This window comes from Elephas maximus, chromosome 20 (assembly GCF_024166365.1).
Source record: "Elephas maximus indicus isolate mEleMax1 chromosome 20, mEleMax1 primary haplotype, whole genome shotgun sequence".
NCBI classification, from domain to species: domain Eukaryota; kingdom Metazoa; phylum Chordata; class Mammalia; order Proboscidea; family Elephantidae; genus Elephas; species Elephas maximus.
The window spans coordinates 61592779-61615306 of NC_064838.1; the positions used below are offsets into that span (position 1 = coordinate 61592779).

Here is a 22528-nt window from a genome sequence, read left to right on the forward strand (position 1 = left end):
CAACAACAAACATCTTCATTTAATGGCACATGCATGCAAATAGCAAATGGCCCAGGCTTAGTCTCCCATAACCCAGGGTCTGAATTTATTCCTCTATAAAATGAGAAAATATTAGAAATATGGAAAGCTTATCTGTTATACCAGAAATGTTTTGGGGTATCTTCCCCATGTCCCCTTCCCCGGAAATCCACCCCATTTCCCCAGCATTCCCCACAGCTCCTGCTGAGGAGGTATATCCACGACTGGTGAAATAAAAGTAGTAGCAGCAGGAAAAAAAATATTTCTTGAGCACTTACTATGTCACAGACCCAGTGCTAAATAAATACTTTGTATAAAATCTTTAATTTAATCCTCATAACAACCCTGTGAAATAGATGCATTTTAAAGATGGAGAAACTGAGTCTCAATGAGGTTAATACTTGCCCAAGCTAATGAATGGTAGGTTCATTTGACCTTGACTCTCTGACTACAAGTAACTGGACGAAGGGGTAGGAATTACCCTCTAAGAGCTGGTCAGTGGCCTGTCCACACCTTCTGAGGCTTAGTACAAACAAGACGAGCTGACACGATCAGTTTTTTTAGGGGCTTTGGAATGGGGCAACTGAGGCTGTGTCCTGGGAGCTTTAAGAGTGAGAGCTGCTGAAAGATCATGTCAGGTTGGGTCAGAGCGGGTATCACGACAAGCCCAACGATGCCACATGCAAGAAGGCACTGGGGAGCAGAAAAGGCACATTAGTAGAAGGCAGGGACAGGGAAAGAAAGAGTGAAACCAATCCGCAGAGAGAAGTCAACATCCCCAGCTCTGTGCTTTTTCTAGAATGAGAGTATTCTCTCATTAAACAGCCTTCTTCTGTAGGCAATCGAGCAAGTGCTTGTTTTTTTGGCTAGATCTCAGTCTAACGTATTCTCTAAGGGATCTATAGTGGAGTGGCTCCTCATTCAGAGACTGGGCTCTCATCAGCATCTACCCTGTATAGCAAGTTAGCATCACTAACAACAACCAACCCAACACCATTTGCCTCTTAATGGAATTCAAGTACCCAGCATCCTTTATGACATTTTCCTGCCCAAAAGTGCTTAACCTGAAACAAATCAAGTCTTTAGACCTAAATTGCCAGTTTATAAGAAATATAAAAAAACCAAAGAACAAGTTAAATAACATCATAAAGAGGCAATCAAATAAGTCTACATGTGAGGTAGTCTATAAGCAACTGATCCGATTTCTTCAAAAATTCATCTAATTGAAAGAAAATGAAAGAGGGTATTCGGGAATAAAAAAGACATAAAACCCAACCATAACCAGTGCCATCGAGTCAATTCTGACTCATAGCGACCCTATAGGACAGAGTAGAACTGTCCCATAGAGTTTCCAAGGAGCGCCTGGCAGATTCAAACTGCCGACCCTTTGGTTCGCAGCTGTAACACTTAACCACTACACCACTAGGGTTTCCAAAAAGACATAACAAAATGAAAAAAAAAAAAAAAGATATACATTAGACACACCAATGGAATAGAACTGTCCAGAAATAAACCCAAACATCTAGGGTCACCTGATTTTTGACAAGGGCGGTAAGTCCATTCAATGGGAAAAGAAGAGTCTATTCAATAATAAAAATAAGAAAATAAGTTTCTATTTGTGAAAGCCACCCATTTGTGGTATTTCTGTTATAGCTGCACTAGATAACTAAGACAGTCACCTTGGTTAAAACATTGCCAAGATCTGTATTTATTTTTTGTCAGATACTTGGGAAAAGACTGAGATCTGTGTACGATATTAACATGTGAATTGAATCAGTAAGAACAGTGTTGAAAAGACTTGAACGTGAAACCCTATCTAAAGACAACATGTAGATTTTGTCATATGGATGTGAGAAATATATTCATCTACCCGTCCGTTTATTCATTCCATTCATTCATTCATTCAACAGATATTAAGCATTCATGTCCCAGGCACTGTGGTAGACCCAAAGATGCAGCAGTGAACAAGGGAGACAGTGACAAGGTCCCTGTACACTGATGCTTGAGATTTTCAATCCTAAATTTCCAAAAGTGCTAACTCAGCACAATGATGAGAAAGTCCAAGGGAATCTCTAAATTTGACATGGGTGGAAGGGGTCATCACAACTATCCATGGGAGGTGATGCCAAGACTCAAACCCAACAGGTAAAGTAGGTGGGCCAGGTGCAGTATGTGTAGGAGTGTGGCACTGGGTAAGAGGAACAGTGTTCTGGGCAGAAGGAACAACATACGCAAAGTCCTGGAGGTGAAACAAAGCTCAGAGCATTCTCTACAAATTCAAGAGTCTTGTTCCCAAGGTTGGAGCCAGAATTCATTTTGGCACAAAGTAGGACTTCCATACACTGTGGCTATTGTTATTTTCATCACTATTATGTCAAGGAAGACAACTTTGCAAGACAGGTTGGACCTGACCAATCCTATATCTCTAAGAGTCTATGACTTTGTGATTACAATAATTTTATTATTCTCTTTAAAATCTGTTTAAAGCTTAGAGACTTCTCCTCCTGGAAAACAAAAGTCTCCAAGAAATCATAAATCTACATATTAACGGACCGTACATTTCCTATTTGTTTTTCCTTCATTGTGTACCAGTTCCCTCCAGGTTCCAAAGAAAACAGCCACCTGCCAACCTCCTCAACCTTGAAGCCGCTGCCTTCTTCACAAGATGCTTCCCATAGTCTAAGGACTGCAGGTCAGGCAAGTGTCCAGAAAATACCCAAACTGCTGCCGTCAAGCCAATTCTGACTCATGGCGACACCATGTAGTACAGAGTAGGGCTGATCCACAGGGTCTTCTTGCTTGTAATCTTTACAGAAGTAGTTTACCAGGTCTTTCTTCCACGGAGCCGATAGGTGGGTTTGAACCACCAACCTTTAGATTAGCAGCTGATTGCAAACCCCTTGCACCACCCAGGCTCCCCAGGCAAACACTTACCCCTCGGAAATTCCAGGCTTTAGGAGAGGGAAACATGGGGAAGTTGTTCTGCCGCTGCCGTTTAGGTCTAGAAGAGGATAAAAGAGAACGGAATTGTTACTCACTGGCTAGACGTCCAGAGCAAAGCACCACCTTCAGACACAGGTTTATCAGAAAGACTCAAGTGCCTGGAGCAACGGCCCAGGCTGGAGCGGTCTGTAGCCCTATAATCATTACCGGTAAAATTCACTCCAAGCTTATTACCAGTCCCCCCAGGAGGAAAGTCCCACAGTCCGTTACAACTGTCAACGCTTCACCCTTGGGAAAAATAAAATCTAAAATTCAACCTGGATGCAGCCAAAAAGTCGGACCATTTAGCTACTGCCTAACAAGTGGGAACTAGCTTCCTTATGTATTAATATCACCAAATGAATCAATCTCGTTAGAATAGTTGGGGGCAGCTCTAAGTCAGGTCAGGTCAAGAGGCACGGGGACAGCGAGGGAAGGAGGGGTGGTGTAATGGGGCTGGGAGGCTCCGAGCACGCAGGAAGCACCTCACTTCTGAGCAGGGTTGTGTACCTCACTTCTGAGCAGGGTTGTGTCCTATACATTGCACCGAATTTTACAACCACCAACATACCTACATATCAACAATTTATAGAGTGATAAATTGTTCCATCCTCAAATTATATGTCTGTCAATATGGAACTTCAAATCTCATGTTTGTTTAAAGCCCCACCTTGGACTGCCCCTGAGCTTTCAGTCATTGATGTATCAAAGGGTGGTGGTGTTGGGTTTTTTGTTGTTTTATGACAGTCGCACCCTGATCTCAAGATCTCTCTGCCACAATCAGCAGCAACACAAGGCATTAAGCACGTAGTGACCACTGCACAGGTTCTGCGGTATAAGAGACCTCAGTAAAAGTTTGGGTTGGCTCTACCATACAAAAAAAAGATAAATAAAATTCAAGGTACTTAAGACAACAGTAGCAGCTAACAGGTATTGAGGACTCAGCACAGCACGTGTTAGTACTTTATAGAGTTAATTTCTGTGAGCATTATTGTACCCATTTAATAGATACAGTTCATTAGTGTACCCATTTAATAGATAAGAAAATTGAGACCCAAGAATATTAAGTAACTTGCGTATGATCACACCGGTGAAATCAGGATTCTAATCTCAGTTGTCTGACTTCAAATCTCATGCCATTTTATTAGCTGTGTGAGCCTGGGCAAGCAGCTTCATTTCCCTGAGCCTTGGTTTTCCTATCTGCAAAACAAGAAAAATAACACCCACTATATCAGGTCAAGGAGTCCCTGGGTGGTGCAAACAGTTAAGCATCACTTGACTACTAGACAAAATGGTGGTGGTCCAAACAGACCCAGAGGCACCGCAGAAGACAGGCCTGGCGACCTGCTTCTGAAAACCCTACGGAGCAGTTCTGTTCTGCAACATATGGCATCACAATGGGTCAGAGTCCACTTCACGGCAACTGGTTTGGTTTTGGTACGTCAGGTCAAGACAAGGTAAGGGCTCTAACTCCAGCTCTGTTACTACTAAGTGCTTGACAATGTCAGCACGGTTCTCCTTTCCCTGTCCCCCACAGCCAGACTTCAAGAACAGCGTTCAATCACGGGCACAGGGTTGACACAGAATGGCTCCGGAACTCACCAGAACAGATGGGAACTCCCGCCTGATGCATCTTTATATCCGGCTCCTCCTTCAGCCTCACCCTTCTCCCTCACCCACAAGTTCAGCAATAAAAATGCTGGCTAATAACATCTCCAGACAAGCAGAGAGCCCGTGGGTGGTTATTTAGATTTAATACCCTTCTCCATTAAATAACATGTTGGCTTAAATTCTCTTGAAAAGAAATTTCTCCCTTGGAAAAAAAAAACAACTTAGATTTCAACAATACTTCTCCATGGATACGTCTCCTTCCCCTCCCGGGTTATAATTGGGCTTTGCTTTCCCAATTATTTGATGAGCTTCACTGCTTCCAAAGCAACAACACACACCATAACATTCGGAGTAAACACGCCCTCATTTTATATATGGCAGACCACAGAAGGTGATGACCACGACAGGTTAACAGTGATTAAGTTACAGTATGTGCCAGGGAATGCGCTAAACCTTTACCTACATGATCTAAGTCTCACATACCTTATAAGATAGGTTATTGCATTATATTTTTATATTATAATGTTCATGCATGATATGTAGGTAGTACGTATTAGTGTATATTATAATAAGCAGCCCTGCTGGTACAGTGGTTAAAGGGCTTGGCTGCTAACCAAAAGGTCTGCAGTTTCAACACGCCAGCTGTTTCGAGGGAGAAAGGTGTGGCAGTCTGCTTCTGTAAGGATTTACAGTCTTGGAAACCCTATGAAGCAGTTCTACTCTGTCCTATAGGGTTGCTATGAGTCAGAATCAACTTGATGGCAAGGGGTATGTATTAAAATAAATACGGAAACCCTGGTGGCATAGTGGTTAACTGCTACAGCTACTAACCAAAAGGTCGGCAGTTTAAAACCACCAGGCGCTCCTTGGAAACACTATGGGGCAGTTCTATTTCGTCCTATAGGGTCACTATGAGTCGGAATCGACTCGATGGCAATGGGTATATATTATTGCACTATATACTACGATATTTACATATAACATTATAATGGTATTATATACTTTGTACTATAATACATTCCTATATAATATTATGGTACAATGATATCATATAATTATTATTACCTTATTTTACAGATGAGATAAACTGAGGCTGAGAAAGGTGAAGCTACCTGCCAGAAGTCACACAGCTGGCAGGTAGTTAACCCAGGATTCAAAGCCAGATGTGCCTGAGTCCAGATCCAGAGGCCACGGCCCTTCTCCATGGAGAGAAGCTCCACCAAACCAGGCAGAGGATACCTCTGAAAGAACTGAGGACTCCCTCACAGGAAGGCACCAGTATAAGAGGGCCTCACAGTCAAAAAAATCACATCAGAGCAAGTCCATCAATCCAGGCGGCACTCTTTTTTTTTTTTTAAATAACTTATTTTTGTTTTTGTTGTTGAGAATATATGGAGCAAAACATACACCAATTCAACGGTTCCTACATGTACAACTCAGTGACATTTACATTCTTCAAGTTGTGCAACCATTCTCACCTTCCTTTTCAAGTTGTTCCACTTCCATCAACATAAACTCACTGCCCCCAAGTTCCCTATCTAATCTTTTCAGTTGCTATTGTCAGCTTGATCCCATATAGATAAATCCGGAAAAACACAATGCTCAAGGCAGGCATTCCTTACTAGTTAAGCTAACCTATAGTTTGTGCTTAAGAAGACTTCAGGTGACATTTTTGGTTTAAGGTTTAAAGATTATCTCATGGCAATAGTTTCAGGGGTTCATTCAGCCTTTATGGCGCCAGAAAGTCTGGATTCCATGAGAATTTGAAATTCTGTTCTACATTTCTCCCCTCTTTTGATCAGAATTCTTCTACAGAGTCTTTGATCAAAATGTTCAGTAATGGCAGCCAGGCACCATCTAGTTCTTCTGGTTATATGACAAAGGGGGCAGTTGTTCATGGACACGATTAACCACACATTCCATTTCCTTCTCCTGTTCCTAACTCTCCTCTTCCTCTGTTGCTCCATGCAAATAGAGACCAATTATTGTCAGACGGGCATTCTTGGGTAACTTGGGTGCTCCCCTCTTGGCTAGGGAGACTGCCAGGAAACCTACCGAAAGAAGGGCTGTCCCTAATTTTCAACTTGTATCCCACCACCTCCCAGGCTTCCAAAGCATTCATTACGTTATAGCTGGAGTCACTTTTAACAACTCTCATCAAGGAGCCCATGTTGCTCAGTGGTTAAGCATTTGGCTGCTAATGGAAAGGCTGGCAGTTTGCACCCACTAGCAGCTCCACAGGAGAAAGTTGTGGCAGTCTGCTTCCGTAAAGATTGACAGCCTTGGAGACCCTATGAGGCGGTTCTACTTTGTCCTGTAGGGTTGCTATGAGTCAGAATCAACCCCACAGCAACAGGTTTTCATCTGGCATCCTAACAGTCTGCTGGTAATTTTCTCCTCCTCCCCAGATGGCTTTAACGGTTACCTCCAGGGAATGAAAGCCACCCTCCTGAGTAGGCTCCTTCATGAGGCTAGTGAGGAACTCCATTGCCATAAAGTACACCATCCCAGAACCCTGCCAAAGTCAGGTCTTCACCAAGGGAGATGCCCAAAAGTTTCAGGCATATTTCTTCTTAGAAGCAACTTCTTCGCACAGTCTGCAAAAATTCAAATTGGTTCCACCAGTTTCCCATCCATGAAGTCATGCAGTCTGGCTTCTGAACAGGGCTTGGAGGAGCTATCAACAGCGAGCCATGGCATGTACATACGTGATTGCAAAGCAAAGCCCAGGCAGCATTTCCCACCGCCTCAAAGATTTCACAAGGACAGTAACCAAGACAAGCTGCTTGTTGAGCTGACTGTAATTCATGGCAAGTCCATGTGATCACAGTAGAACTGTACTCCACAGAGTTTTTAATAGCTGATTTTTCAAAAGCAGATCACCAGGCCTTTCTTCTGAGGTGCCTCTGGGGAGATTCCAACCTCCCAACTTTTGGTCAGCAGAAAAGTGTGTTAACCCTTTGAACTACCCAGGAACTCTGGCGGGCTAGTGCAGACATTCAAACCCACTAAAGCCTCTCTCTTGGGGCCCTTTCAAGCTTCTGAAGGTGGGGATCTCCTGAGTATCCCCTGAGACAGCTCTCCCCCCTTATCCACCCCTTCGCCAGCTTTTTATAAAACAATGCTAACCAACAGAAATATCCTGCAGGCCATATATGTCATTTTACATTTTCTAACAGCCATATTAAAAAAAGTAAAAAGAACAGGTTAGTTGAATTTTAATACTACACATTATTTAACCCAATGTATTTTAATATCTAATCGATCGAAAAGAATATAGAGACATTTTACATTTTTTATACTAAGTCTTCAGAATGCAGGTATACTTTACACTCACAGCGTATCTTAACTGGCAGCAGCCATGTTTCAGGTGTCCCTTGGCTGCCGTGCCGGAGAGCACAATTTTAGGAATACAACACATGCTGTTCTAAACAGCCCTCAACTTTGAAAGTCCACTGTTCTATGTTTCAGCAGTCGGTGACCAACAAAATGTATAGATTGAGACCCATACGGAAAGTGAGTCACTCTCCAAAATGATTTTAGTACTCATCTGAATTCAGAAACATTCCAAATAGCCAAATATTTCACAAAGGATTTAAAGAGGTAGTATCTGGAAAAACCAAGGGGAATTATTTTCAGGTCACAACTGTACAAATGACCTGCTTGAGTAAAGCAACAAATGAACCTCTCCCTCAAATGGAGCATATCACAGACAAATGTTTATGACATGTCCCCAAATAATACAGAACTAAACTACTCAAAGTATTCCAGAATTAACTAAAAAAGAGAGCGAAATGATTTTTTTAAACCCATGAAATTATTATATTTGCAGTTTTTCTTTTGTGAAATGCCTATTCAGGTCATCTGCTCATTTATCTAAACCAAAAAACAAAACCAAACCCACTGCCGTCGAGTCAATTTCGACTCATAGCGACCCTATAGGACAGAGTAGAACTACCCCATAGAGTTTCCAAGGAGCACCTGGTGGATTTGAACTGCCGACCTCTTGGTTAGCAGCCGTAGCACTTAACCACTATGCCACCAGGGCTTCCTATTTATCTAAAAAGAAGTTCATTTTTTCTTATTGACTTTTAAGAGCTCTTTATATAGTCAGGATAGCTGATACTCCAGTGGCCATATTTTAAAGAGGGGAGAGAATCCTCATTAAATAATAGTGTGAAATAAAATTCTATCAACGGCTGGACAGAGGGAAATCTGTAAACATAAGCCAGTAGAGCAAGCACTCCACGCAGCCTGGGAACTGATGGCAATGGCTTACTCGGGATGTTTTATCAGCACTTGTAAGAAAACCGCCCTACAAGTCCCTGGTTCTGAGACGGATATTTATGTGAATCATCCCACAGTGATAAAGATTCCCATGCCCTCTAGCTCTCTCTGCTCTCCCCGCCAGGTCTCTGTGCTCAGATTCAGTAGCAATACCCATTCCATCCACTGCTCCCATTTCATGGGCCATTTTGCTATGTTTGCCTCTCACACTTTAGCTTTCTGCAAAACTGCATCTTTAGAACAACTCTTCCTAAGTGCAATCCTCAGAAGGCGGCTTGTCAATGGTACTGTTATAGACTGACTTGTGTCCCTCAAAAAAGATATGCTGAAGTCCTAATTCCTGGTACCTATGAACATGAGCTTATTTGGAAATAGGATCTTTGAAGATGTTATCAGTTCAGCTGACATGAACTCATACTGAAATAGAGTGGGTCTTAATCCTATTTGACTGATGTCCTTATATGAGGAGAAGACACAGAGAGACAGAGGCAGTTGTTGCTGCAAGCCAAGGAATGCCAAAGATGCCAGAAGTCACCAGAAGGAGGACAGACACCTGGAACAGTTTCTCTCCGAGAGCCCTCAGGAAGAATCAACATAACCTTAATCTCTAGAAAGATGTCACTTTAAGGACTGAGGTACGCCTGATCCAAGCCATGGTGTTTTCAATCGCCTCATTTGCACATGAAAGCTGGATAATGAATAAGGAAAATTGAAGAAGACTTGATGCCTTTGAATTACCGTGTTGGCAAAGGATACTGAATATACCATGGACTGCCAGAGGCATGAAAAAATCTGTCTTGGAATAAGTACAGCCAGAATGTTCCTTACAAGCGAGCATGGCAAGACTTCATCTCACATACTTTGGACATGTTATCAGAAAGGACAGTCTCTGGAGAAGGACATCATACTTGGTAAAGTGGAGGGTCAGTGAAAAAGAGGAAGACCCTCAACGAGATGGACTGACACAGTGGCTGCAACAATGAGCTCAAGCATAACAACTATTGTGAGGATGGTGCAGGACCGGGCAGTGTTTCGTTCTGTTGTACAAAGGGTCGCTACGAGTTGGAAGCAACTGGACAGCACCTAAAACAACAACAACAACCATCTCTAGAAGTGTGAGACAATAAATTTCTCTTCTTATAAGCCACCCAGTAAGTGGCATTTTGTTACGGCACCCCAAGGAAACGCATATAGGAAGCTTCCCCTAATTATCACAAAAAATTATCACAAGGTGCTCTAAAACAAGGCAGTATGGCACAGGCTCTGGAGCCAGACTGCCATTCACTAGCTGTGTGACCCCGGACAGGTGACTTAGCCTATTTGTTCCCTAGTTCCCCATCTATAAAATGGAGGTAATAACAGGATCCCTCATAGGACTGCTGTGAAGACTAAATGAGCTAATGCATGTGAAGCTCTCAACAGCGCCTGGTGCACAGAGATATGTATGTTTTAAGAGTTAGTACCCCTCCAGATGATGAGCTCTGGAAGGGTAGGGACTGTGTGGTTTGTCCCTGCTGTATCTCCACTCCCTGTACTTAGTAGGAGCTCAACCAATAGCTGGAGAATAAATGTATGGTGCTTAGCCCTCAAGTAAGCATGTGGTTAACAGTTTCATGGAATAGCTTCAAGTATACATTGAAAGAACATGAATCCAACCACACGCACTTGAGCGGGAGAGAGAAGTGAGGGGCAACAAGTTCCCTAGTTGAGTATCTCATGAGGTCTTCCAAGCAGTCAGCATGAACCCTGAGACAAATGTGGCATGGGGCTGTGGATCTGTACTAACCTTAGCATTCTCTTTCCCAAGGCCTCTCCCAGGCTGAGCTGGATCCTAGACAGTCACTTTCTGAACCAACTGGCCAAATGCCATTGAGTCCATTCAGACTCATGGCGACCCCATGTGTGTCAGAGTAGAACAGTGCTCCAGAGCATTTTCAATGGCTGATTTTCAGAAGTACATTGCCAAGCTTTTCTTCCAAGGTGTCTCTGGGTGGACTTGAACCTCTAGCCTTGTGGTTAGCAGTGAGCACATTAACCTTTCTGAACATAAGGGTTCTCAAATGCAAGCCAATTCCTTGGTCTGGAGCTGTCCAAATGAACAGCACTGAATGCTCTCGGAATTTCATCCAGAGCAACTGGGAAGATGGAGAAGACCTATGGGAGGAGTAGACTTGGAGACAGAACTCAGAGTTCTGTTGCAGACACATCCCAAGTTTGAAATGCCTCCTGGGCCTCCAAAAGGAGGTGCACAGTAGGCATCTGGATATCAGAAAGCAGAGGCTGTATGCAAGAGTCATCAGCGTATAGAAAGAGGAGGCATCCCAGGGGTCAAATGAAGAAAGTCCCAAGGAAGGAGTGCTCAAATATTTCTCCAAGTAGGAGGATGGAGAAATGCCCACTGCAGAGTCCCTGGTGACCTGGCAGGAGGAAATCAGTGAAATGGGGGACAAGAACCAGAGACCGTCCAACAATTACTTATGGCATTATCTGCATGCAGTGTAAGCTGACAGGAATTTCAGGTAATGGTCAGTCCACTCAAGGCATTAAACTGTGAGCTCCCTGAAGGCAGGCACTTCAACTGTGTTTGTTTCACAGCTTGTCACCAGCCTCCAGACACCTGGCACTAAGCAGATGCTCAATAAATATGTATAAGACTTTTTGGAACTGTTTTTCCAGTTACGACCTCATTAATATTCTGATCAGCTTCATCACTGGAGGGCTGAGTTTTCGTTGGCAGCCCCAAACCTCAAACACTCAAACTAATTGTAAGCTGGTCTAATTAGCAGAAAGTACAGAATATTTTTTGAAAGGATGTTTTGTCACAGAGGTTTTTTTTTTGGAAATCCAACTTAAGAAAATTATTTTTCTCATAGTCAAAGTGCTGACCTGCAAATGGTGTTTCTGAACTGTTTAGGACAGAACTTGCTTTTAAAAGCCAGGAGCTCATTCTCCCTGCCCCTCTCCCTCCCACCCCCCCGCATCCATCTGAATCATCACAGGTTTTCCATGGGAAAGGCCTTATTACATCCTAAGAAAATCCACATCCTGCATCTCCAGGTCGCAGCCTGGCAGAGAGCAGCCTCGCGTCCCTCCGGAAAGGATAATTAGTTTTCTACCCTTTAATCAAGGAGCAGCAGATTGTTGTTTTTCTAAAGTTTTGCCCGAGGAGAGCTCATTCTTTCCTGAGCATGTATTTTTCTAGCCAGGACTCCCTGTACCCTTTCTTCCCACAAGCCAACACCAAAAGCCCCCTCCCCCTTTGTCTGAAATGAAAAACCAAAGTTCTCTGTTGATGAAACCTACTGACTCCTCTAATGGGGTCAGGTCAAGGGCACCCCAACTCACCAGCACCTCTGATGAACACTTAGCTACATAATTGCTTTTTGCCCAGGGAGGAAGAGAAGAAAATCTCCATATTTTATGGATCAGGGAAATCCTTAATCTCTCTGTCATGGAGATTAATTTTTTAAGGGTTTACTTATTTTTAAATCAAACACTCATGGGGTGCTTATTACATGCCAGACACTATTCTAAGTATTAACTCATTTGATCCTCAAAATAATTTCGGGGCTAGGTGCATTTATTATTTTTACTTTACAGATGAGAAAACTGAGGTTCAGAGAGGTTAAGTGACTTGCCCAAGATCACACAGCTAGTAGGTGGGAGAACCAGGATTCAAACTCAGGTGGTGAGTGTGTGAACAGAGAAACAGACACTGAGATCATCGCAGAGGCACCAACAATAGAGGAAAAGGGACGGAAATGAAAATGTATGCCACGTGTGAGGCCCACAACCAGTCTGATCGGGCTGGTTCCTCTTTACACGAAGCTCAAAGATTGGACTTTAATAATAACAATAACGATCAGAGATTAGTCTTATTCTTTGTTTTCCGACATCTGCAAATAAAAATCCCTGGCAGATTAATTGGTGTGCCCTTCTGTGTACATGTTATACTTCAATAAAATTATAATTTTACCGCAATTTAAAAAAAATTTTAATGGATAAATTTTCTTAATGTTTTAAAGGGATTTGGGTCAAATAAACAACTCTTATAAGGCGTTTTTTTAAAAATCACCCTAACTATCCCCAAGAATATGGCCCCTGGACACCCCCTTAGCTCAGTAATGAAGTCACTCCTGAGGTTCACCCTTCAGCCAAACGTTAGACAGCCCACAAAACAAAAGGAGACTAAAGGGGCTCACCAGCCCAGGGGCAAGGACTAGAAGGCAGGAGGGGACAGGAAAGCTGGTAAGGGGGAACCCAAGGTCAAGCAGAGAGCATTGACATGCTGTGGGGCTTGCAACCAATGTCACAAAACAATATGTGTATTAATTGTTTAATGAGCAACTTACTTGCTCTGTAAACCTTCATCTAAAATACAACTAAAAAAAAATTTTTTTTTAATTTAATGGATGAGTTTTCTTAATGTTTTAAAGAGATTTGGATCAAATAAACAACCCCAATAAGGCGTTTTTCAAAAATCACCCTATCATTGTCAATCTTGGTCTAAAGAAAGAAGTAAGAAGCCTGTCTTACTTCTTACTCTTTGGAGTTTTCTATCAAACTATATCCGAAACATAAACTAAAAGGAAGGTGGTACGTTCGTGTTGCTGCAATCCTGGGAAGCGCTAGCTCAACAATTACGTCTCCAGGCCCGGTGTTATCCTGGCCCCTACCTCACGGGGCTACCTGAGCTTACCTGAGTGTGTTTTGTGCAGGGAGGAGCAGAAGAAAGCCTTCGTATTTTGTTTAATAATGCAGTGATCAGAAGCTAATATATTAGTGCGCAGGTGGCCCAACACCTCCAAAAGGAAAATCGTGACCTAAAAATGGGTCCTCGGGCATTGGCATTTCTAACAAACATCCTGTTGATTCTAACTCAGTTGAAAACAACCCGGATGCTTAAATCAGGCAGCACTGCTCACTTAGAACAGTTTATTGACTCTTCGATACAGGACCTACCACAGTCTCTGAGGTAATTAGACGCCCCATAAATGCTGTTTTTGGCGGTGACTGGGGCCACACATAAAAACATGTTTATTCCCAAACCATCAGTGAAATACGGGGGCGGGGGTGGGACCGTCAGCCTGGCTCCAGTGCACGGAGGACAAGGAGAGGGAATGCCAAGGGTGTCATTCAAACTATGACAAGCAGCAAGCCACCCCCCAAATCCTGGCTGACCTTGGAAAGTGGAAAAAAGGGAGTCGGGAGCTGGGGGTGATTCTAAGTACAAGGGGTAATGTTGCTGCTGTCGTTGTTAGGTGCCATTTAGACCCACGGCAACCCCATGTGACAGGCCAGAATTTTGCTCCATACCATTTCTGGGGCTTAACACTTTATAGAAAGCAGATTGCCAGGGCTTTCTCCCACAGAGTAGCTGCGTGGGTTCAAACAGCTAACCTTTCAGTTAGCAGCCAAGCGCTTAACCATGTGCACCACCAAAGCTCATTATTACTATTTTAACAATACTACTACTGTTGTTGTTATTGTTAGTTACTGTTGAGTTGCTCGTGGCAACCTCATTCACAACAGAATGAATCACTTCCCAGTCCTGCGCCATCCCTATGACTGGTTGTGACCCACCGGGTTTTCATTGGCTGATTTTCAGAAGTGGAATGCCAGGCCTTTCTTCCTACTCTCAGTCTGAAAGCTTCGCTGAAGCTTGTTCAGCATCATAGCAACACACAAGCAGACAGGTGACAGATGGTGGCTATACACGAGGTGCACTGGCTGGGAATTGAACCCTGGTCTCCCATGTGGCAGTCGAGAACCCTACCACTGAATCACCAATGCCTGCTTTGCTTTTTATGCAGACTATCTCATTTTTTTTTAGTTCTCATGGGGGCCGTGTGAAATAAGGGTTAAGACACACGAAGAGGCCAAAGCATAAGGAGGTTAGCCTTGGAAGTGCTTCATGGCTACTAAAGGATAGAGCCATAGAGCACCAATTCCAGGATTCCAGCTCTTAGCTCCTGAGCTCCGCCAAGGTACCCAAGGAACATTCTGGCTACTTAATCCACAAGACTCACAAGCTGGAGAAAGAGAAATTGACTGTATTTACCTATCACGTGCAATTTATCAAATATGTACCTCAAACATGGTCCGTCTGAAGCACAGGACTGAGTAAGCCTTAAGCCCCGTTCTCTAGGGCACTTCGCCTTCTCTTGGCTCACAAGCTGGGCTCCAGTGGGAATAGGGCCGGTGCTTGCATCAGCGTTGCCATAGCTGCTGCCATGGCAACCTTCCCTTGTTGCCCAGGCAAAGATGCTCTTTCACCTCGGGAACCCTGATTCAGGGACGCAGCCTCCATAGAAACTAATGCTTTTGCTCCAACCTGCCCCCCCGACCTGAGTCTTTACAGGACTGGGAACTCTCGGGGCTGCCCCAGCCACCTGATGTTCTCAGACCAGACCAATATGTATAAAGGCTGACAGGGAGATGGGGCTCACTGGGAGGCTGTGCACAACTGCAGAGCAGGTAGTTAACATCTCGAGGGTCCGCAGCACCCGGCAGGGCTGGGTCTGAGTGCCGCCTCTGGCACTTGTTAGCTGGAGGACCCTAGACAAATGGCTTCACCTCTAGGAACCCATGTCTTGGAGTATAAAAATAGGGATAGTGTTCTATTCTTTACAGAGTTGTTGCAAAGGAGCCCTGGTGGTGCAATGGTTAAGCACTCAGCTGCTAACCAAAAGGTTGGAGGTTCAAACCCACCCAACAACTCTGCAGGAATAAGACCTGGAAATCTGTTTCTATAAAGATTACAGTCTATAAGCAGCCATCTAAGATGCATCAATTGGTCCCAACCCAACTGGAACAAAAGAGAATGAAGAACACCAAAGACACAAGGAAAATATGAGCCCAAGAGACAGTAAGGGCCATGTAAACCAGAGACTCCATCAGCCTGAGACCAGAAGAGCTAGATGGTGCCTGGATGCCACCAATGACTACACTGACAGCGAACACAACAGAGAGTCCCTAATGGAGGAGAAAAGTGGAGTACAGAACTCAAATTCCAGTAGACCAGACTTAATGGCCTAAGACTGGAGGGACCCCAGAAGTCACAGCCCCCAAACTCTGTTAGCCCAAAACTAAAACATTCCCAAAGCTAACTCTTCAGACAAAGATTAGACTGGGCTATAAGACATAAAATGATACTTGTGAGGAGTGTGCTTCTTAGTTCTAGTAGATACTTGAGACTAAATGGGCAGCTGTCCAGAGACGAGATGAGAAGGCAGAAAGAGACAGGAGCTGGTTGAATGGACACGGGAAATCCGAGGCAGAAAGGAGGAGTGTGCTGTCATATTATAGGGAGAGCAACTAGGGTCACAACAATGTGTGTATAAATTTTTGTATGAGAAACTGACTTGAACCGTGAACTTTCACTTAAAGCACAATAAAAAGAGGAAAAAGAAAAAGATTATGGTCTAGAAAATGCTGTGGGGCCTTAACTCAGCCGTCTATAAGTCAAAATCAACTCGATGGCACCCAAAAACAACAGAGTTGTTACAAGGTTTAAATAAACCCAGACGTGTAAAGGACACAAGGCATAAACGCCAGCTATTACATCATCAGTGCCAGGGTGCTGGTGTTGGCAAAGGAGCAGGAGCCCTTGCCCTCTCGACACTGCCCTGAAGCTCGGCCTCTGCCCTGCGGCTCGCCCCTGCCCCGCGGCTCACCCCTGCCCCGTAGCTCAGCAGCCTGATGTTAATAAAAGCACTCCTGTTGACCACACAGAGGCCTTGAGGCTAGATCTGGAAAAGGCCAAAACACATCACGCAGTCAGGGGAGGCACCAAATTCAGTACCCTCCCCACCAGGCCACATGGCTTCTCCGAAAAGATGGATTTATAAAGCTACCATCACAACCTACTCACCATAAACATACTATCTTTGTTTGACAAAAATGCCCCTTAGCAAAATACCTTTTAAGACACTAAAGCCATGAATGAGCCTTTGGAAGTCTTTAAGGCCAAATGGGTGGCATTAAAAATTTCTAGAAAATTCTGAAGAAGTCAGCAGTAGTGACTTCTCAGGTTTAGGACTGAGCCAGGGGATCTGCACTAGCCATGTGACACGTTCTTATACTGTCTGAGCTTTCATGAGTCTTGTAATCAGAAGTTTTTGTTTTTGTTTTTTTAAGAAAGCTATCTAGAGAAAGGTTTTGCCGTAATGTAGTTCATGAGAAACCCAGAGAGCCAATTAAAAAAAAAAGCTTACTCTCCGTAGTAACTACCAAAATGGAAATTTAAATAAAATACCACATTTACCTTTCCACTTGGCCATATTTTTCTATGGTGATAACAATACGAGCAAGGATGTGGAGAAACAGGCACCTTCCTTCACAGCTGTGAATGTAGAGATTGACGTGGTACTCACACAGGGCAATATAGCAGCATTTCCAAGGGCAACAAAAAAAAAGAGCTCAGCAATTGCCCTGACAATGATTAATTTACATAATCAGCATGAACATAGATTTGGAGACCAGCACAGTGCTCCCGGCGTTGTTTTACAGGGAGAAACTAGACATAGTCAGCCAACAATGAGGACTGCTACCAGGAAAGCACCCTGAGAGGCTCTTCATGGCAGGGAGTGGTAGTGGCAAAGGAGGACCTACTTATTCCACGTGGGAAAATACAAAACATCTGGGATTTGGTGCTTTTCATCACCTACTTTCATCCCACATTCACCCATTTCATAGCTAAGCAAACAGAGACCCAGACCTACTGAAGTTTGCCCCTGAGCGGCTGGGAAAGGTTCATGGCAGAGTTGTCACCTTCAAGGCCAAATGCAGCACCCATGGTAAGGCCAAGCTGGGCCCTGGTGGCACAGAAGGTCCAAGCTGGGGATGGAGACATCTTTTCAAAGATCCCAATCCCCTAAGAAGCCACACCTTCTGGACAGCTCTGGGCCCTGTCCTAGCTACCAGAAGCCACAGATCTGGGGATAAAATGAAGGTCCTCGAGCAAGGTCCTCTCACTAATAATAGCCAGAGCCCCCTCCAGAGAAGGTCTGCCTTGTACCGGGACAGAACACAGTGCCTGTCATACCTGCTCCACAGCAGTGCTATCATTAGGGGGGTACAGAGGGTACAGACCACACTGGGTGACACTGTCAGAGGGGGTGACGCAAAATGATTATCTATAAAATTTCTGTGCCGTGTTTCAGCAGAAATTTATTATTTTTTATAAAAATATCCTGGTAGGTAGTTATAACAACAAAACATCTTCCCTAAGCCCAGCTTACACGCATCAACATTCCTATAAGGCTACAACTCCACGGAGCCCTCTAACGCTCCAGCTAGAGCTGTCACTATTACCCTGTAACGGTGATGCCTCCAATCGCGTGGTTTCGTCTGCAGGCACTACAAGCACAGCACTACTGTTTTTATTGCTGCTGGTGTTTTTATAGTCACTGATTCTGTCAAATTTTCTGGTGTTTTAGCTACAACGTTGGGGGAGTTAGCATGGGAGGGTGACACCCACCCTGGTGACACCACCGCCCCACAGTGACCTTTGAGGTAGATCTCCTTACCGCTGTTTTATAGGTGCTTTATGGCTCAGAGACATGAGGTTCCCTGTCTTAAATCACCCAGCTAGTGAGGCTGTGAACTCCATTCTTACCCCTTTCTATATGCCTTAGTTTCCTCATCCATAAACTGGGGAGAATTATAGCACCGACTTCGGAAGGTTTGGTTGTTGTCTGGGTTAAATGGGCCAATCTATAGCAAGTGCTTAGAACATTTCCTGACCTAAGGGAAGTGCTCTGTACAGCTGTTCCTATTTTAGTGAAAGAGTACCAGGCAGGGGTTAAGAATAAGGACTCTAGCATTTGGGTTCACAGCCCACACCCACCACACACCAGCTGTGTGAACTCTGTGCAAGTTTCTCAACTCTTTGTGGCTGAGTTTGCTTATCCATAAAATGATAGTACCCCCTCTAATAGTACTCTAAAGGTACCCACTGTAGTTAACAGGTATGCTCATATTAGCTCACTGAGTTAGGTATTTAGAGAGCCAAGAGCAGTGCCTGTCACTGTTATAAATACCATCCTACTCTGTCTCCTTTAGTCCACAGCTACATTGTAACAACATCACCACCTACAACAGCTGTCCTTATTCTGGCTGATGAGACCCTGGCATGTGTTCTCCTGTTTAATGCTCACAACAACCTGTGAGTAGGTGCTATTATTGTTCAGCTACAAAGAGAGGGAAACTGAGGCACAGAGGTATCAAGTAACTCACCCCAGGTCACACAGCCAGGATGCAGCAGTACCAGGCTTCAAACCAAATCGGTCAGGCTCCTGGGCTCTTGCCCACCACACTGCACTGCCCACCCCAACACTCACATTGCCAGTGGCTGCCCACCTGTGGATTGTATGGCTGTTAGCACTTGTTACAGGACAGTGATGCATGGCTTTCCAGCTTTGAGGTGGCTCACTCACCAGGTAGCATGACACCTCTACAGACATCTGTCTCCCTCTCTAAGAGGTGACTAACAAAAGGAGTCAGTAAGTCCCCTCAGCACAGTCACCAAGCAGCAATCCCGGTCAGCCTCCCCCAGCCTCCAGGGAAAGGAAAAATACGTTGGTGTGTGTTCTGCTGTCGAGATGAGACACAACCATTATAACAAGATTCTGGACTGAGGAACCTACACTCTGCCTTGGAAATGCATGCTGCCATCGAGCCAGCTGGCTTTCACAGTCATGAGCTCTTTAAACTACAGCCTCTCACAGGTTCACATCAGGAGGCGAAACCAGGCTAAGTCTTCCTTGACGTGTTATTCCCGCCTTTGGAGCAAGAAATGGGGGGCAGCGAGGTTCACTTCCCGTTAGCAATGAGACTGCAAAGTTTGTAAAGCTTCCTCACATACCACAGGGCCTGAGCTGTAGGTGGGTGCCGCCAGGCATGTGCAGAGACAGGTGTTACCTCCCTAAGTGGCTTCCTCTACAATTCACCAAAGGAGCTAGTTGTGTGCATGCGTGGTAAAAATACACAAAATACGCAACAAAACGTACGCCAATTCCACAGTTTCTACATGTATATTTCAGTGACATGATTACATTTTTCAAGTTTTGCAACCATTCTTGCTCTCCTTTTCTAAATTACTCTACCACCATTAACTCAATGTCCTCCAAGCCCCTCCCTCCTACCTTGGTAACCACTAATAATTTTTGTTTCTGTATATTCGCTTGTTTCGTGTCAGTGAGATCACACACAGTATTTGTCCTTCCGTGACTGACTGGCTTCACTCAGCATAACCTGTCGTGGCGTGCATCAGGACTTCATTTCTCTTTACGGCTGAGCAATATTCCGTTGTATGGACAGACCACATTTTGTGTATCCATTCATCTGTTGATGGGCATTTCAGTTGTTTCCACATTTTGGCTATTATGAAAAATGCTGCAGTCGACACTAGTGTACAGGTTAAGAGCTAGTCATGAAGAAAAAAAAAAATCTACCTATGTGTTTTACCAGGATTTATAACCCTGTATTGTTTCAAACTTGGTGATTTAATTAGACTGCTTGTTTTTAGATAACATGCCTAAAACTCGAACAGATCAAGAGAGAACCAGCTAATCCACCAACTTGGTGTGTTGTTGTTAGCTGCCGCGAGTCACCCCCTGTGGGACCTGGCCGTGGGGACCCTCTGGCTGGTCTTCCTCTTGTTTCTGGATACGGGTCCTCTGCCCACTTCCCTGAACCCATGCGTCAGCAGCTGCCCCCCATTCCGGGCAGCCTAACCGTACCCTACCTGTCCAAGTAGCATCCGGTTGCCATCAAGTCAATTCCGACTCATGGCGACCCCACGTGTATCAGAGTAGAACAGCTCTCCATAGGGCTTTCAACAGCTGATTTTGGGGAAGCGGCTCACCAGGCCTGACTTCTAATGCACCTCTAGGAGGACTCGAACCTTCAACCTTTCAATTAGCAGCCAAACATGTTAATTGTTTACACCACCCAGGACTCCTCAAGTAGCATCAGCAAGAATTAAAAGCCAAGTAGCTTTCATGGGTTAGACAGATGGGTCAGAAATATGTTTTCCTTTTTCTTCTGTTTATCAAAATGTGGTGCACTCATTATAAAAACACACAAAGGAAATGAAAATGTAATAAGTAAATAATGAAATACTCAAGTAACCAATGAAAAACCATAGTAATTTAAGCTTTAAGTTAAATTTCAGGCTAGATTCAGAAGGGTACATGGAACCAGGGATATCATTGCTGATGTCAGAGGGATCCTGGCTGAAAGCAGAGAATACCAGGATGATGTTTACCTGTGTTTTATTGACTACGCAAAGGCATTCAACTGTGTGGATCATAACAAATTATGGGTAACATTCTGAAGAATGGGAATTCCAGAATATTTTACTGTGCTCATGAGGAACCTGTACTTAGGCTAAGAGGCAGTCATTCAAACAGAACAAGAGGATACTGGGTGGTTTAAAGTCAGGAAAAGTGTGCATCAGGATTGTATTCTTTCAGCATACTTATTCAATCTGTATGCTGAGTAAATAATCCAAGAAGCTGGACTATATGAAGAACAGGACATCAGGATTGGAGGAAGACTCATTAACAACCTGCAATATGGAGATAACCCAACCTTGCCTTGCTGAAAGTGAAGAGGACTTGAAGCACTCACCGATGAAGATTGAAGACTACCACCTTCAGTACAGATTACACCTCAACATGAAGAAAACAAAAATCCTCACAACTGGACCAATAAGCAGCATCATGACAAATGGACAAAAGATTGAAGTTGTCAAGGATTTCATTTTCCTTGGATCCACAATCAACACCCACGGAAGCAGCAGTCAAGAAATCAAATGATGCGTTACATTGGGCAAATCTGCTGCAAAGGACCTCTGTAAAGTGTTAAAACGCAAAGATCTCACCTTGACGACTAAGGTGCGCCTGATCCACGCCACAGTGTTTCCAATCACCTCCTATGCACGTGAAAACTGAACAACCAATAAGGAAGACAGAAGAAGAACTGACGCCTTTGAACTGTGGCGTTAGCAAAGAATATTGACTTTACCACGGACTGCCAAAAGAATGAACAAATCTGTCTTGGAAGAAGTGCAACCAGAACGCTCCTTAGAAGCAAAGATGGCGAGACTGCGTCTCACGTACTTTGGACATGTTGTCAGGAGGGAGCAGTCCCTGGAGAAGGACCCCATGCTTGGTAGACGGTCAGCAAAAAAAAGGAAGACCCTCAACAAGCTGGACTGACACAGAGGCTGCTACTACAGGCTCAGGCGTAACAGCGACTGCGAGGGCGGCCCAGGACCGGCAGTGCTTCGTCGCGAGGGCGGCCCAGGACCGGCAGTGCTTCGTTCCGTGAGGGCGGCCCAGGACCCGGCAGTGCTTCATTGCGAGGGCGGCCCAGGACCGGCAGTGCTTCGTTGTGAGGGCGGCCCAGGACCCGGCAGTGCTTCATTGCGAGGGCGGCCCAGGACCCGGCAGTGCTTCGTCGCGAGGGCGGCCCAGGACCGGCAGTGCTTCGTCGCGAGGGCGGCCCAGGACCGGCAGTGCTTCCTTCCGTGAGGGCGGCCCAGGACCCGGCAGTGCTTCATTGCGAGGGCGGCCCAGGACCGGCAGTGCTTCGTTGTGAGGGCGGCCCGGGACCCGGCAGT

The 22528-nt window shown here is 44.6% G+C and overlaps 1 protein-coding gene across 6 annotated transcripts in view; it reads right to left on the reverse strand.

Moving 5' to 3' along the window:
• The window catches only part of ARHGEF3 (Rho guanine nucleotide exchange factor 3), a 356437-nt gene that overhangs the window by 232087 nt on the left and 101822 nt on the right, over positions 1-22528 (reverse strand). For 4 of the 6 annotated variants that reach the window (XM_049862260.1, XM_049862261.1, XM_049862258.1 and 1 more), the window contains one exon: positions 2953-3019. In XM_049862260.1, coding sequence (XP_049718217.1) covers positions 2953-3019 — 67 coding nt within the window. Of the gene's footprint in view, positions 1-2952; positions 3020-3670; positions 4008-4088; positions 4201-22528 lie in introns of those variants that run through there. The other 2 variants (XM_049862263.1, XM_049862264.1) reach the window with 2 other exon arrangements.